The 17,271-nt window shown below is 36.6% G+C and overlaps 1 protein-coding gene across 1 annotated transcript in view; it reads right to left on the reverse strand.

The window, feature by feature from the left end:
- Positions 1 to 17,271, reverse strand: part of SMARCC1 (SWI/SNF related, matrix associated, actin dependent regulator of chromatin subfamily c member 1) — a 123,671-nt gene that overhangs the window by 48,971 nt on the left and 57,429 nt on the right. The window contains exons 15-21 of the mRNA XM_016149805.2: positions 16,788 to 16,859; positions 14,519 to 14,632; positions 13,761 to 13,914; positions 12,919 to 13,032; positions 10,203 to 10,262; positions 5,068 to 5,326; positions 4,193 to 4,354 (exon numbers count right to left, since the gene is read on the reverse strand). Coding sequence (XP_016005291.2) covers positions 4,193 to 4,354; positions 5,068 to 5,326; positions 10,203 to 10,262; positions 12,919 to 13,032; positions 13,761 to 13,914; positions 14,519 to 14,632; positions 16,788 to 16,859 — 935 coding nt within the window. The remainder of the gene's footprint in view (positions 1 to 4,192; positions 4,355 to 5,067; positions 5,327 to 10,202; positions 10,263 to 12,918; positions 13,033 to 13,760; positions 13,915 to 14,518; positions 14,633 to 16,787; positions 16,860 to 17,271) is intronic.

A 17,271-nucleotide genomic window follows, 5' to 3' on the forward strand; every position in this document is an offset into this window, starting at 1 on the left:
TTTGCCAACCCTATTCAATTCCATGACCACAGGGAACCAAAAGACCCTACAAATGAACCAAACACACACAAAAAGTGGAGGAAAGTAAGACTTTTCCCAGGCATTCAACTGGCCCAGGTTCCCCGCCCATGCTGGGCACTGCCTTGCAGTGCAGGGTCAACAAAGAGTGCCAGAGATGTGGCTGGCCTTGCTAATTTCAGTCTCTATCTCAGAGGAAGGAAAAGAGTGATTTTCAAACTAAGAAATACTGTGAATACTCTAATTTTTAATTAAAAGGCTTGGTATGCTGAATTAAGTAACCAATGTTAAGAAGTTAGGTCAATAATTTATTCTGAGGTTTTCACATCTCCAAAGTGAAACTGTGAGATTGACACTTTTAAGAAGGCAGAAAGAACAGGTGTAGGCCCTAAGCAAATTCCTGGAAACCTTAAGATTTCAGGCTTCAAGAGAGTTCACTGATACCTACTCAGATCATCTAGAACAGAGATGGGCTTAGACTGTATAATGTGTTGAGTACTGGCCAACAATTTAAATTTTTTACTTCGTATTATCTTTATTCTCTAATAAATGAAAAAGAAAAAATTACTGCAGCAGAAGCTGTATAAAATGCATACAACTAAGACAAAGATGGAACTAAGCAGGCAAGACAACAGCACTAAATCTTTAGCTTGAGTTACTCGCCCAATTGTTTCATAATAAATGGAAAGGAAAAAAAACAATGCACCATGTAAAAAACATTGAGAATCCACTACTGATAACTGTATATAAAATAATACACCTACCTGGTGTGTAAATACACCTTTTACATAGTATTTCCCATTTGAGAAGCCAGGTATTGTTTATGAGGCTATTATATTAAAATTTTATTCCTCTTCAAGACTGATTAAACAAAAATTGATAATTAAAAGTCCTTAATAGCAAAAATATCATCAGTCCAGTATCACACACTGGCACAGCTCAGCAGTACATCACAGAGGGCACCCAGCCACTTCTTTCACATTACAGGTAAGAGAGCTCAGAGCTGGCGAGGGTAAATGGCTTTTAAGTCCTATGGCTGTACAGGGCAGAACCAAAGGTAGAACCTATGTGTGCAAAATCCTAAAACGCAACAAACAACATGCTGTCTATAAAAGACCCAGTTTAGATACAAAGACACAAATACATCGAAAGTAAGTTAATGGAAAAAAACATTCCGTGCAAACACAAAGATCAAACGAGAGGTGGAATGGTATGCCAATATCAGATTAAACAGACTTTAAGACAAATAAATGCTACAAGAGAAAAAGGACATTATATAATGGTAAGAATCAATCCGTCAAGAACATGTAACAATTATAAATATGTATGTACCTAACAATAGAGCCTCAAAATGTATGAAGCAAAACCAGAGAGAACTGAAGGAAGAAACAGACAATAATAGTTGGTGATTTAAAGGTATCACTTTCAATGAAGGACAGAACTAGAAAATAGCTAAGCAGACGACTTGAACGACAGCCACAACAAACATACACAGAAGATGCCATTTGACAACAGAATATAAAAGGAGTATTTGCCAGGACAAAACAATGACTCAATAGATTTAAAAAAAAATAGAAATCACAGCAATTCTCTTCTCTGAATGGAATAACATTAGAAATCAATTTTAACAGAAGAAAATGTAATAAATTCAAAAATATGGGTAAATTAAATATACTCTTAAACAACTGATGAGTCAAAGAAGAAATCATAGGGGAAATAACAACATATTTAGAGAATAACAAAAACAAAAATAAAATATATCAAAATTTATGGAATGCAGGAAAAGGAGTGTTAAGAGAAAAATTTATATAGCTATAAAAGTCTACATTAATAAAGAAGATTGCAAATCAATATCCCATCTTCCAACTTAACAAACTATTAAAAGAGCAAACTTATCCAAAAGCAAGAGAAGAAAGAACATAATAAATATCTGAGATAAAATAAAAAAAAGGAAAATAATAGAATCAATGAAATCAGAAGTTGGTTCTTTTAAAAGATAAACAAAATTGGTAAGGCCTTTATCTTAACCAGTAAAGGGGAAAAAAGCATGGACCGAATTATTAAAATCAGGAATGAAAACGGGAACATTACCACCAACCTCACAAATGTAAAAGAGAATGTAAAAAAACATAATGAACTTCTTAAAAATAGCTTTACTGAGATATAATTCACATACCACATGATTAACCCATTAAAAGTATAATTTTATGTATTTTGTTATATTCCCTTTTATATGCAACCATCACCACAGTAAATTTTAAAACATTTCATCACCTCAAAAAGTTATTGAGCTGTCACCCTCCTTACCCTTGTCCATTCCAGCCCTACGCAACCGTGACCTGCTCTCAAGCTCTACAGAGTCTGCCTGTCAGGACAAGTTCCTATCATTGGAAGTATACACACTGTCTCTTTTTGCTGTCTTCTATCACTTACTATGTTTTCAAGGTTCATGCATGATATGGCATATGTCTATACTTCATTCGATTTTATGTTTGCATAACATTCTGCCTATCCGTCAGCGGATGGACATCTGAGTTGTTTCTATTTTTGGTTGTTATGATTTTGTGTGCACGTGGCCAACAAATTAGATAATCTATATGAAAAGGACAAATTTCTAGAAAGTCAGAAATTACTAAAACTGACTCAAAAAAATAGAAAATCTAAAGTAAACTTATAACAAGTAAACAGACTGAACAGTAATCAAAACACATCAACACCACCACAAAAGGGTCCAGGACTTGATGGCTTCACAAGTGAATTATATCAAGCATTTAAAAAACAGAATGAATATCATTACTTTTCAAACTCTTCCAAGAAAATAGAATAATTCCTAATTCATTCTTTGAGGTAGTATCCTGATACCAAAACCAGACAAAGATATCACAAGCAGAGAAAAGTACTAATACCCCTTATAAATATAGATACAAAAATCCTCACCTAATCCAACGTAATATTAAATGAATTATTCAGAGTGATCAAGTGGGATTTATCTCAGAACACAAAGGTTGTTTAACAGACAAGAATCAACTAATATAATACAACACATTTAGGTAATAAAATAAAAATACCACACAATCATCGTAATTGATGCACAAAAAGCAGGTGATGAAAGCCAACACTATTTAACAATAAAAACACTCAACAAACTAGAAATAAAAGGGAACTTCCTAAATCTGATCAAAGGAATCTAGGAGAATTCAGCAGCTAACATCATATTTAATGATGAAAAACTAAATGTTTTCTCCGTAGGATCAGGAAAGCAATTTCATTTATAATAGATAGCATCCAAACAAAAAACAAAAAACAAATCAATACATAGGAAAACATTGCTTAAAAGAAATTAAAGATGACCTAAGTCATGGGAAGACATTCTATGTTCATTCATTAAAAAACAATATTGTTGAACTTTGAAAATATGCTAATTGAAAGAATCAGATGCAAAATAAGGAAAATGTGGTATATCTACTCAAAAAATATCATTCAGCATAAAAATGAACGAAGTACTGATTTATGCGACATGAACTTTGTTGAACTTTGAAAACATTATGCTAAGTAAAAGAAGTCAGATGCAGAAATCCACATGTTGTACAACTTCATTTTTATAAAATGTCCAGAACAGGCAAATCCACAGAGAGAAAGCAGGCGGGAGGCTATCAGGGCTGAAGAGAGGAAGGAATAATGAGTAATAGCTTACTTGGTACAGAACTCATTTTGCGGTGATGAAAATGTTTTGGAATTAAAGTGATGGCTACACGACATTGAGAATGTACTAGAAGCCGCTGTACATAGATTATATACCTTTCAATGGTTAAAACAGAGAATTTTGTTACATGAATTTTACCTCAATTTAAAAATAATCAAAAACAATGATCTTAAACCTACCCAGCAACATATAAATTAAAATAACAACTAATGTTCATTCAGCATTCTCATGTCTATATGCTTAAAACCTAAATCTAAGAAACATACTTCACAACTGATATTATTAACAGTTATGAGGCAATTATTTTAATTCTAGCTACCACAAAAGAAAGAGATAAGAGAAAAAAAGTTAATCTAAAGAGCCAAGTTTATACCGATCACTCTATTCACCGCTGGTGCAAGCAAACCCCAAAAGGCAAGCTCACAGAACACGCCCTGATTACCACTGTCGCTGGGCGCAGTAGCGACTCACCAAGCTTTTCTGGCTCGTCAGGCCCCGTGCCTGCAATGCAGCTGCTCTCCAGGCCGAAGGTGGGGTCCACTTTCCCAGAGGCTCGAGCTGCTTCTTGCACCTTCTTGACGTGAGCCTCAACCAATTCCAGCGGCACCTCCTCTCGGACCCGAGAAAACTCCTCTGTTCAAGCACAAAAATGGAACAGTGGCCTGGTTTTACACAAATGTCGCTTCCATGAAAACCATGAGTGAATTCAACACAGCCTTAGTGTCCTGCAAGTCGCGACCTTTCAGGGGACGCAGTCCTCTCTATCCTAGCAAAACAACAGTGCCAAATAAAATGATCCTATGTAGTAATGAAATTCTACAACTATGTCTTCACCTTACATGTCATAGTATCATGTATATAAATAAAAGAGATTTTTAAATATCTATCAGTAACAATCGAAACTATGTCCATATTTTATCTAACTCTGCTTGGCTAGACCGATGATAGAGAAATAAACAACCAGAAAGCCAAGAATGAGTTCTGTGGTATGATAAAGTTCTAATCATAATCAGATATATAACCCAAGAATGTTAAATGACTTCTTTTGCCTGTTCTACCAGATTTCAAATGAATCTCAAAATATACCATAAAAACTGCTTTGCCCCCCAATTCTGTAAAATGCTCTTAATTTTAAAACTATCACATTTTAAGAGTTTCGGTTTAAAATGTTTTAACACTTTTAAATATAATATCGTATCTTTAAGGGATTATATCTGATTTTTTAACTTAAATAACTGAAATGAACGTAACAGTTGATAACATTTAAATCTGCGATAACATTAACAAGGAAAGGATTAAACCATTATCTGAAATTGTGAGGGCGAGATGGCTTAGGAGAGTCCTACCCAAAGCTGCTTTTGCCGCAGCAGATGCCACACGAGGGTCCACCACAGATGCCAAAAAGGCAACGGTGCTCATGACTGGATTTCCTGACTGACTAAAAGGGACAGGCTGGTAGGCCAGGGGCCCAAGGGAAGCATCTGAATTCTCAAGGTATGGGTCCTCGATGGGAAGCCTCAAAAAGTGGAGGATGCATTCATCCTGAGTGCGACTTCCAACGTGTTCTGACACTTTGTTCCAATCATCCTTGTACATCTCTAGGGCCTGCAACAGAAAAAAACAGAAGCTTTAATGTCAGATAACAAGAAAATAATATGCAATGTGACATCGGAAACCTATAACTGTTCTTTGATGGGTTTCTTTAAAAAAAATCAAGAAAATGATCGTATTCTACATAAGAAAATAAGCAGAGCTGACTGCTTTCCTTATTATATTAATTACTCAGGCAAGAAAATAAATAAAAGGCATGCATCTTATAAAGGAAGAAATGCCTTTTATTAATACACACGATTGTTTATACAAAAAATTCTAAGGAATCTGCCAAAAAGGTACTAAAACAAAAGTTTTGCAAGGTCACAGGAAAGAAGGGAACAAAAAAGCTCAATTTTATTACTATACCAGCAATAACAAACTCTAAGTTGGGGAAAATAAAAATATTTAAAATAGCACAAAAACGAAATACTTAGAAATAAAAATGAAGAATGTGCACGATCAACACGCTGTGAGAGAAGTGAAAGACCTGAACGAGGGAAGAGCTGCGCCCTGTTCGTTCATTACCGTTAAGACGTCAATCCTCCCCGAAATGAACCAGAGCCAGCACAATCCTATGCAAATGCCAAGCTTTTTGGTAGAAATTAAGAAACTGATACTAAAATTTATAAAGTACAGAAGTTTCTAGTTTTAGAATTTATAATTTTTCATAGAAAATGCTGAAAAACTCATGCAAATAAAGTAAAAGCAATCTCCAGGGGAGTGAGGGATAGGAAAACCAGACACATACACCGTGGTGCTAACTGGGTAAAAAGAAAGCTATTCAGTAGCTTATCAAAGCCGCTACTCATGCCCCGTTCTCTTTAGAGCCATGATTGTCACCAGGGGCAATTCTGCTGCCTTGGGGATACTTGGCAATGTCCGGAGACATTTCTGGTTAACAAAACTGGAGAGGTGCTACTGGCATCTACAGAGCAGAGGCCGTGGATGCTGTTAAACCTATGATGCACGTGAGAGTCCACACAAAACTGTGGGTCTCCAATGTCAACTGTGGCACGGCTGAAAATCCCTGCTCCAGACTGATTTGCTGACCTGCAGTGTGTGACAATCTGCAGCATTCCATAGGAGAATGTGCTTTGATAAGAGACCACATCCAATAAGGTCTTTTAGAAACAAAAGCGGACAGTGTCCAGAAAAATCCAAAACATCTGGGATGCTGCCTGAGGTATACTTACCTAATAAAATAGTGTGTGATTTTTGGAAATAAAGCTTAATGAGTATTCCAGATTTTTCTATTTATTAGAGAGAAACTGTGTTTTTGGTTATAAATTCATTAAAATTTTTCATCTTACTTCACGTTAAGCCATTAATTACTGATAAATAAACTATATAAATAGAAGGTGTTAGCGGTAAACAGTGCTGCTGGGAAGCCTTTGATTCCTCTTTGTGTAAGCGTGGACACCACCTGTTGATTCAACTACATGTTTAAAAGAGAAATCAACCACTGCACAGGTTCCACCTGCAGGACAGAAAACACGCTATTGTGTAAAGATACTGTGGCTTTCTTGGCTCGGTCCAGGGTAAACAGGAGCCCAGCCACCGTGACCTCACTCTGTATTTACTATCCACTCATTTCAGATGGAGAGGAGAAAATCCTGAGCGTCACGCCAGCTAGAAGAACGGAAGTGAGATTGTTGTTCCAGCTGGCATTGCACAACGAAATTTCCCCCCAGAACCCCAAGATTCTAAAATAGCAATACAAAAGCATGTTACATTCCCTCACGAGTACTGAGAACTTTTAAATGAACATCCATGGCAAATATGACTAGACAAAACAGTCCTCAAATAAATAAAAAGCAGCTCAGAAAAGCTCTCTGTACATCCCTGATACTTGAGGAGAATAAATTAAAATAGTGGGACTCACAAAGAAGAAGTCGTTTTGAATTTTGAGAGGAAGAGAGGGAGGAAGATTGCGAAGAGAGAACAAGGAAAAGTAGAAGAGCAGTGTAAAAAAAGAGTTAATACATCACTAAAACTTCTTAAGGAACCACAACTGTTGGAACAACTCGAAAAACCAAGTCAAAGCAACACAGAACCGCGAAACATCACCAGGCTCAGTGTATCTCAGAGCATGGTCCGGACACCCATGGGGCGCCAGAGTCTATCAGGCGGGCTGAGAGATCCAAACTGTTCATATCACTACTAGGACTTAGCCTTTCTCATTATTCTGACGTTTGTGCTGATGATGCCAAAGCAACACTGCGAGAACCACTGGCCCCTCAGCACGAATCAAAGCGGTGGCATCGGAATGTCTTAGGAGTCACTTCTTCTTCACTGCCACATGCTGGCAAAAACAAAATTAGCCTACTTCACTTAAACAGTTGCTTAATGAAATAACAAAAACTATTAATTTCATTGAATCTAAACATCTAAGTCCCTATGTTTTTAATATTTGGTGCTATGAAATGGCACCAAAGAGAACTAATTATCAACCATCAAAGCATGATGGGATTATTTGAGTTTCAAGCTCAACTAGCCACCATTTTCAGCAAATACCATTTTTACTAGAATAATGGCTAATGTACCATGGTTTCAGAGACACAGATATCTGGCAGGTAAATCCTTGTTTTTCTCAAAAACAAGGATTCTCAAAAAATGTCATTTCAAGGAAAATAACTGGTTTCGTTGCTGATGATTAAAAGGAAAATTAGAATTTTGAGAAATGTGTAACTGCCATAAAAGCCTGTCCTATTACTTAAAAGATATTCTCTGATGAGATGAGACTGGGAGTAATACTATCAAATGAGATTTTTAAAATATTGTCTAAGAAACTGTACCAATAATCAGAAGATCTTCGCAATTCAGTAAACTAATATTTTCTAACTTATCAATACAAGATGTTGCACAATCACACACGGATAAAAGATCAAGTGCAAGAGAGACCAACGGATTCCCTTAAATAATCTTTAAGAAACTATCAGGGATCACGTTTTAATGTAGTATGAAAGAATATTCATAATTATCTGAAAAGGCCACTAAGATACTCTTGCTGTTTCCAACAACATATCCAGCTTTTAATGTACTTCAAGGTAAAACGAAATATTTTATGGAAAAGCAAATATGAAAATTCAGTTTTATTCTAGTAAGTCAAACATTATAGATTTGTCAAAATTTGTAACGCCACACTTCCATTAATCTTTTTTCAAAAGCTGTTTTTCATAAAAATGTTTATTGTGTTAACTTGCAATGGGTTTTCTTTTTAAGTCAATCAAATAGTTTTAATTTTCAATACAGGAAATACTGACAAACACATAAATGAAAACTCCTTGCAGCCCTCAATATAATTTTTGAGAGTCTAAATGCATTGGGAGACCAAAAAGTTTGAGAACTGCTGACCTGCTCTAATCTTCAATTTGATGCCTGATTTGCATATTTTCCACACAATATACGAGTCTGGATGAGATGAATGCTCCAGTGAAAGGGGCTTTCTTATTCCATAAACTCACTACTCCAATGTTATCGTTATAAATAGTTATAAATAGTGCAGATGCTGTCACTAAGTTACCAGCAGCGGTCATCAACTTCTTCCAGGTTGACCCCCTCACTGAAACTACAAAGCCAGGTAAATCGTTTCCCAGCACTGCATGCAGTACGAGGTGGCTGTGAGACTCATTTTGATCAATGAGCTAGAAGAGAAGACTGATGAGGGCTTTTCCTTCCAAGAGCCCAAGAAGAAAAGTCCCCAGAGATGCCTTTCCCAGTATTCTTCTGGTCTTGAATGAGGATGAGAAGCCTGGAACTAACCGGCCTTCCTGTGACCAGAAGATAACACAGAACACGGACAGCTAAGAGGATGGAACTAAACGACAGAAAACCTAAGGACGTGCTGATGTAACTGAGTAGCAGAAAGAATACTGAAATTGCCAATCTGAAGAAATCCAACTGAACAAAACAACCGATGCCCTTCTGGTTTAATCTACCTCTAGTCGGATTTTCTATTCCTTGTAGGGAACAGTACTCCTAGCGGAGTTAAAAATAAGCTTCCTCATTCGGTTCTAATCTAGCTCCCACGGGCACATTCTAACCACAAATACTAAGTGGTGTCATGCAGTCTTTATCTTACCCAAACAAATGCTGTTCTGTAACTAAAGACAAATGGTCCTCCTTCAGAAATAATCAATAAACATGGAACCCAATGTTCTCTATTTCCTACTCTTCAGAATAGAAATAATTGCTAAAGTCTACCTGTCCAAGAATTTGTAACAATCTCCAAAGACAAGAAGAAATCCAAATAAGCACTCGATAAACTAGCTGACAGAGAGATCTTATCACTGGTTTACCAGTCTTCTGCTTTCATAAACGATCATGTTTTCAGTGGAAGATAATGGTTTTTCAGTGTCAGGTAGCTTCAGCTAGTCTCTGGACTCCTTGGAAATATGGAGGTTGGACATTCGAATGTATACGAGGACTCAGAAACTAATCTACAGTGAACAGGGGGCTAAGTTAAGAAAAACTGGCACTGAAGAAATGCTCTACTTCAAAGGAGCATCTACTATTCCAGGCCAGCCAATTACTGCTATGTGGTGGAATGAGGTCCCAGAATTGCCAGATCTTCCGATTTTTGAGGAAAAGTTAGACACCTAGACTACTTTGGCAAAGCTCCAATATTTAATGTTGGCAACAGGTTTAAAACAAAGACCATCCTGGGCCAAAATAACCCACACTCAGGCTTGGTCCCCACTACTGACAGACAGCATGTCACCTCTAGTGTGATATTTAAATGATGGCCCAAGAAAATTCTTATTAAAATTCATTACCTGGATCAAAAATTTTCAGGATAAATTCCAAAGGCATATTTAAAATGCCAGTCACAGACACTCGGCCCCAGTCTCATGTGTGGACAAAGGGACTCCGCCATCAACACACTCACCTCCAGCAGCAGAAGCGTCTCCTGTTCGGTCCATTCTCGTCCAGCACTAGCACCTTTACTCTAAAGAAACCAACCAGAAGTTTGTTATTTCATTCCTAGAGGCTGAATGTGGAGCTCAGCGGGATTCCTTTCTAAGGTCAGGGGGCTGTTTTATGCAAACCGTCAAAATAAGTCCTTGAGTAATAGCAAGGGATCATTTAAAGAACATAAACTTCCAACAGAAAGGCCGGCCTATTTCAAAGATTTCTTGTTGTCTATAGAAAACTCAAACTATTTAGACATTTTTCTATTATTTTGATATTCGAAAATACCTTTTGAAGCTAGAAAGGCTCAGTATTTTAATGCATACCATGAAGCGGTTATGATATAACCATAATGTAAATATTTGGTATAACTTGAAAGCAGTGCTTCTTCAAAGATGCAAGAACACCCCAGAGGATTCTCAGTTCCAACTGCAACAGTTCGTGTTACCTTATTTTTAACATCTCTTGATTAAAAAAATATTCCCCAAGTGACTCCCTAAGCCTCAAATCACCCTTTCCATGAAAATCCCTTAAAACTTAACAATTCTTGTGAGCATTGGGGGTATAAGAAAACCAAGTCTGTTATGTAAAAATTAGTCATTTGATTCATCTGCTCCATCCATAGATTCGTAGAGGACTACGTGGTATATTTGACATTATTCTCTACCTGCAGATGTTACTAATCTGAAATACACATTCTGAAATATTATGCCTTCTCTGAAAACTATTTCAGGAGATTGCAATTTAATAAACGAAAAAATTTCTAAGGTCTATGATTTCCTTGTTTGTGTCTATAAAGTTTCTCAATTTATTTTAGTTAGCCTGCTACGAACTTGAGGTAAAAGTTACGAGATTAAATTATGATTTGCTAGTTCTCCACAGTATTTGCTCCACATCATTAAGTAGTCACACACAAAAAAAATACTAAAAATACGTCTTTTAACTAGAGAATATAAAGAGGACTCTAAGCATTACAGAAATTAAGTCCTAAAGTATTGTTTTGTGTGGAAGAAAAGATGCAAGTAGCTGTAACTCAAAATATGTTGCTTACATTCCTTGAGGATTACTTTAAGATAACCAAAGGTACATTTTTAATGAACCAGCATCAGAAGTGACCATCGACCAGATGTGGAGTCCCGACAGGAACAAAACTCATTAACATTTCATCTCAATTCTGAGGAAGCCAAACCTGAACACAGGGAAGATCTGTACGACCCCGGCATGGATACTGTTTACTGGGTAGGTCCTTGGCAACCATTTCGCCAATTTTCAGCCTCAATGTACAGGAAGGATTTTCTCCATTCCCACTGGCTTAAGTCAGTATTCCTCCCCCTGATAAAAACTGGCTCACAGAAAGAATAGTGCATGACCGAATCAGGGCCCATGAAATGTTTGCTGCGGTTTTTGCATGATTTTAGAAATTTTTTCTTTTGCATTTATTGAGGTACAACATTTGCACAATAAAATACACAAATCTTAAGTACAGAGTTTGATATGATTTTACTTATACGCCTGTGTAATGACCACTCAAATTAACATCCAAAAGGCGCCCTTCTCCTTTAAATAAACTCCCCAAAATGATCACCGTGTAAAGAGTCTATATTCCTTTATGTCTAACTATAACTTTACCCCTTGCCATGATCCTTTTCCTTCCTGGAGTCATGTGCTTCCATCTGGGATCATTAACCTTCATCCTGAAAAACTTCCTTTAGTTTTCTTACGGTGTGTAATTAAATGAGAAATGAGAGGGTATGCTAGTGATAACTTCTCATCTTTTTAATGTCTGTCTGCAAAGGTCTTTATTGCAATCTCAATTTAGAAAGATATTTCTACGAGCTATAGAACACCAGAGTGACAGTTTTTCTTTCACCATTTTAAAATATTACACTGTCCTCTGGCTTCTATCATTTCTGTTGAAAAGTAAGATATCAGTTTTATTGTTCCCTTTGAATTTAATGTGTCCTTCTCCAACCCCACTCCCACCCCCTCCCTCCTTGGCTGCTTTTAAGATGTTAGTTTTTTAGATAGCTTTAAGCATAATGTGTCTGGGTGTGGTTGTCCTTGTACCTAAATTTGGATCTGTTCAGCCTCTCTTGACACTGTGAGTGGGTATCTTTATTAGTTGTGGAAAATTCTTAGCCACTACATCTTCAAACATCACTCTGCTCCACTTTTTCCCTTCTTATAGGTCTCTAATAATATGAGTTCTTCTCACTGATTCTCGTGTTTCTCTTGTACTCTGTTCTCTTTGTCTCACCTCCCCCGCCCTCGTTTGTTTCTCTTGGTCCTTCAGTTTCAATGTCTCCTAACCTGAGTTCGCTAACGCTGTCTTCTGCTATATCTAGCCTATTAAACTCATCTAATGATTTAATTTCAAGTATGGTTTTCAATTATTCAATATTAACTTGATTCTTTTTATAGATTCCAATTCTCTGTTGAAATTTTTTATTCCCTCTATTTCCTTTAACATATTATTGTTATTTTTAAAGGCCTATCTTCTAACCATGTAGAAAAAATGGTAAAATAAGTGATTGTTTTTTTTTACAAAATGTCATCAGATTAATTAGAAAGCTCACCTCCTGACATTATAGAAAGTAAATTAAGTTTCTTCTGGAAAATGATGCTTCTTAGAAGAAGGTCAGAGAAGACATGCTGGACTGCAGTCCGTGTGTGTCAAGGAACAAAATCCTTACCTTTGCTAAGGTTTTCTTGGAGTAAATGTCAGTACGGAGACCAAAGTTCTGCAAATCAATTGGTTTTTCCTTGTTCTTTTCAGGAAAATTTAACATCTGCTGAGCAGCAGGGACCTATGAGTCAGATGAACGATAAATAGCTGTATTAACCTCTACAAAGTCTGGGGATGCAAGTTTTTTAGAAACTGTTTAATACTGGTACTTAAACCACTCTTGGTGGAAATTCTACAAAAATAATAAAATACCCACACTTTCACCTACACCTCTGACAAAATTTCAACATACAAGAAACATTTTTTTTCTGCCTCTTTTATGTCACAGAGAAAATAGGCAAGTCATTTTCTAAAATATTTAAAACATTTAGATCTTAAATATTTAGATCTTCCATTTCACCATGATGGGCAATTTGTAGTCGGGATGCATATTATTCCAACTTAATGCTATACAAATGTGACTGACATTAATAAACCTTTCAAAAGAACATGTGTATGAACATCCACTTTCCAAATGTTAGGGAGGGGGGAAAATTTTAAACAATTTAGCAGATTTGAGGAATCTGCTTGTTTATTAGTGTCTTTGATGATAGAGCTGATAAAGGGAACCATGAGTATGAAAGAAAATCTGTAACACACGATAGAATAAGACATAGTCCTGGGATTCATGGGAGAATACTATCTGAAACATTAAGTAGTCTTATGGTCAAACATTTAATGACAGATGAAAACAAAACCTTTCGGGTAAGAAATAGCACTACCACATGATGACAATAATAATTCCTAAATGCGAATGCTGAAAGTAAGAGTCTATTATCATTCAGACTTAAAGAAAAGGCACTAATTTACCTGAGGTGATCGAAGATGCAGAGGCACAAGCCCAGAGGGGGTATCAGCCAATACATTGAAATGAGGAGTAGGAGGAGGCCCCATGGCCATGGGTCGACTTTCTGGATCCACTTGGTAATTAACAAGCCCCCATTGCTCTAAAAAGGCATGAACCCTAAAGAATAAAGCTCTAAAGGTTAAAATCTGGAGAATATACCTCACCTCCTTTATAACCATTATCGCATCTCATTAAAAAAAATGAAAAGACAAGTAAACATGTTCTCTGTAGTTTATGAACCAGTGCAAAGTAATAAACAATTTTGACTCGTTGCATAAAGAACAATTTCTACAAACTCAAAACAATGTTGATAATATAGCACTTCAAGGCCTAATATAAAGCCTACTTATTTCAATCACAAAAATGAAAGCACAAATGCTCATTTAGGTCCATGGTGAAAGTAATCACACACAGACGAAATTCCTAGAAGGAGAGTCACTTTTCCTCACATAGATTTAGGGCAAAGAGCTTATCCATTCCCCATCCCAACCTGCTCTCCATCCCTGGTCATTTTATAATTTGACTATACAATAAAAGATTATAAAATTTTAAAAAGAGGAAAAAATGCTAAGGTATTACAAATATTCAACCCTTAAATGAAAGACGTAAGATTATGGTATTTTTATTAATCGAGAAAACATCCAGCTTAATCATTAAACAAGAGACAACTGTGTATCAGGAACCACCTGCCATGAAGTGTCTGGGGAGTCGGACACTTTACCTCATCACAGCACACACGTCTCCAGTCAAATTCCTCCGACAAGCAGTGCTGGTTAAATATTCTTGAGGGTTTAGGCGATATGTGTCAATCATAAAATTTCGATATGCCAAGTATCTAAAAAGCAACGACAACATTCACAAGGTGGACCACATCTTTCCGAAAACAATAACTCATAGAGCCAAAAGTCTGCATAGTCCTCACAACCAATACAATAAAGACAACATTCCAACAAATAACAGTAAAACTGTATTGCATATTTACAGTCATGCTTGCAAAAACAACTATTTACTAACTAATATATATATATAAATGATAAGGAAATATAGATATTTGATGAAGGTAATGTGAGTAACACAAACCTAAACTGATCACAGAGATGGATACTCGCCCACAGATGTGCAAACGCCCAGGCATTTTGACTGACTCCCTAACGAAGGTCGGCCCTCCACATCTGCGGATCTCCAGCCGCAGTTGAAACATACTGTTTTAGATCCACAGCTGGTTAAACCTATGGATGCAAAACCCATGGATACAAAGGGCCAACTCTATGGGTTTCAGCACTGTCCAGGGTTTCAGGTCCACTAGGGGTCTGGGAATGTATTCCCTGTTTAAAGGGGGAATACTATTATTTATCTAACACTTACTGCGTGCCAGGCAGAGTTCTGAGCACTTTCCATGCAGTAACTCATTTAACCCTCACAATCTCTCTAAGAAGCAGGGTCTATTATCACATTTACAAAAGAGGAGAATGAAGCACAGAGGGATTAAAGAATTGTCCTAGCCCACAAGGCTGGTTAAGTCTAGCTGCTAAGCTAGACTTCAGTCGAAAGTAGGCGCTCTTTAGCCATGCTGCCTCTCATTTCTATACATCTCACGTCTTCCTTCAGCCACAGGTGAATCTGACTATGACATGGCTATATACCTTCTGGCTGGCAACGAGTAGAAGCCATGAGGCCAAACTCAAGAAGTAAACAAGAACATATAAAAAACAAAAATAGATTCAGAGTCAGAACAGATTCCACAATGGACCCAACATTTCTGCCCCAAAATACTTAAAACAAGAGTGTTAAGAAGATAGAGACCTAGCAGAAGTTCTCGCCACAAAAGTAAAACACAGAGTCTGGCACCGGGAGGTTAGCTACGTCAGAGCAGAAAAGGCAGGCTGCTCCAAAGGGCCCCGTGTCAGACAGAAAGGGGTGTTTACAGAGTTAAACAGACTGAAGTGCTAAACTGTGCTGTTGAACAGAAGACTCCCACGGGCCATACTTAATTACTTATAAATGCTCACAATGAGCAAATTAGCTGGAAGAATCTACCATGTCTGAAGAGATGGAAACACTATTAGGGAAACAAACAGGGTGTCTTACGCCAAATCTCTGATTCCAGTTCCAAGTGACTCTTCACAGCTCTGGTATGAGAAGGCTGGATTTGTCTTTGACATCTAAACTTAGAATCTCAAACTATCTTGGATAATATACCACCAGAATATATTTATTATTCAATTATCTCTATAATGCCACGTTCTTTACATAAGAAATTATCCTTCCCTAGCAATTTAAACATGAGAGACATCTATTTGTGCAGTCACATGTACATAATACACAACAGGTTAACACTATTAAGATAATACACAGAAAGATATTTAAAGCATGAAAGGTGTGGAGTTATTTTACGGACAAGGGTTTCCAGAAGTGTGTATTTAAGGGTCACCAGGCAAAGGCAAAAATAATCCTGACAAACTTCTTCCTTTCAATAAAAGTTTTTCTATTTCCAATGAAAAGCATAACAATACTTTATGCAATTAAGATCAATTCATACGCATAAATATATCATATTTAGCATTCTTTTAATTCATCAGGAAAATAAGATAAAGATTCCATTTTCTCCTAGATCATAACACATATATATCTATAGTCAGTAATACATATATGTACATACAAGATGAAAACTTAGGGGAAAACCTGAACCCATTTTAGGAAATTCCTGTTACTGAATTCAGTCTTTAGATAAAAGAGCTGACATGTACTGTAGCTTGAGGTTGAGGAAGAAAAAACTTTGAAATAATGTCCTCTGAAGCAAGGAATTTTGTGCAGCAGACATTAAGAACACTGTTCTGAACAGAATAAGATATTTGCAAATATTAGCAGATTAACCTAGAAGTATGCTTTAAGAACCCCCCGCCAAACACATGCAAACAAACAATCTGTCTAAATGCTGGCGCCATGGAAGTATTAACGCTATCAGGGCAACGTCGTCACATCTCACTCACATCTCTGGAGTCTTGGACTTATTCTTTCCATTGAAAAACTCAGGAAGAGCACGCCGTTCAATCACATGAATGCTGAGAAAGAGGAAAAAAAAGAGGACTGAAACTACTCTTTGAAAAATAAAAATTTTAAAATTTGGGCTAAGTTTAATTTTCAAAAAACTGATAAATGCAAAAACTGAGCACTACATGCAAAGTTATCTTGCACAAGTTCCTGGGTATTAAAAGCATAAAATAAATTTAAAGAAAGCTTTCCCCTTCTTATCCCCAATACAGTTTTTCTATTCCTATAACTCAAAAATTCTAATAACACATTGAATGCTAATGATTTTATTATGTTGTTGTCATAATACATTGTGATTAGATGATGAGCCACAAGAAAGAATTCTTTGGAAAACTGGCTGACAAAAATCATAGTTGGTTGGCATGGCAACACACTGGTAAATGAGTGACCGACCAGCCAGAAGACAACGGGATTTACAATAAT

This window comes from Rousettus aegyptiacus, unplaced genomic scaffold (genome assembly GCF_014176215.1).
Source record: "Rousettus aegyptiacus isolate mRouAeg1 unplaced genomic scaffold, mRouAeg1.p scaffold_m13_p_4, whole genome shotgun sequence".
Taxonomy (NCBI): domain Eukaryota; kingdom Metazoa; phylum Chordata; class Mammalia; order Chiroptera; family Pteropodidae; genus Rousettus; species Rousettus aegyptiacus.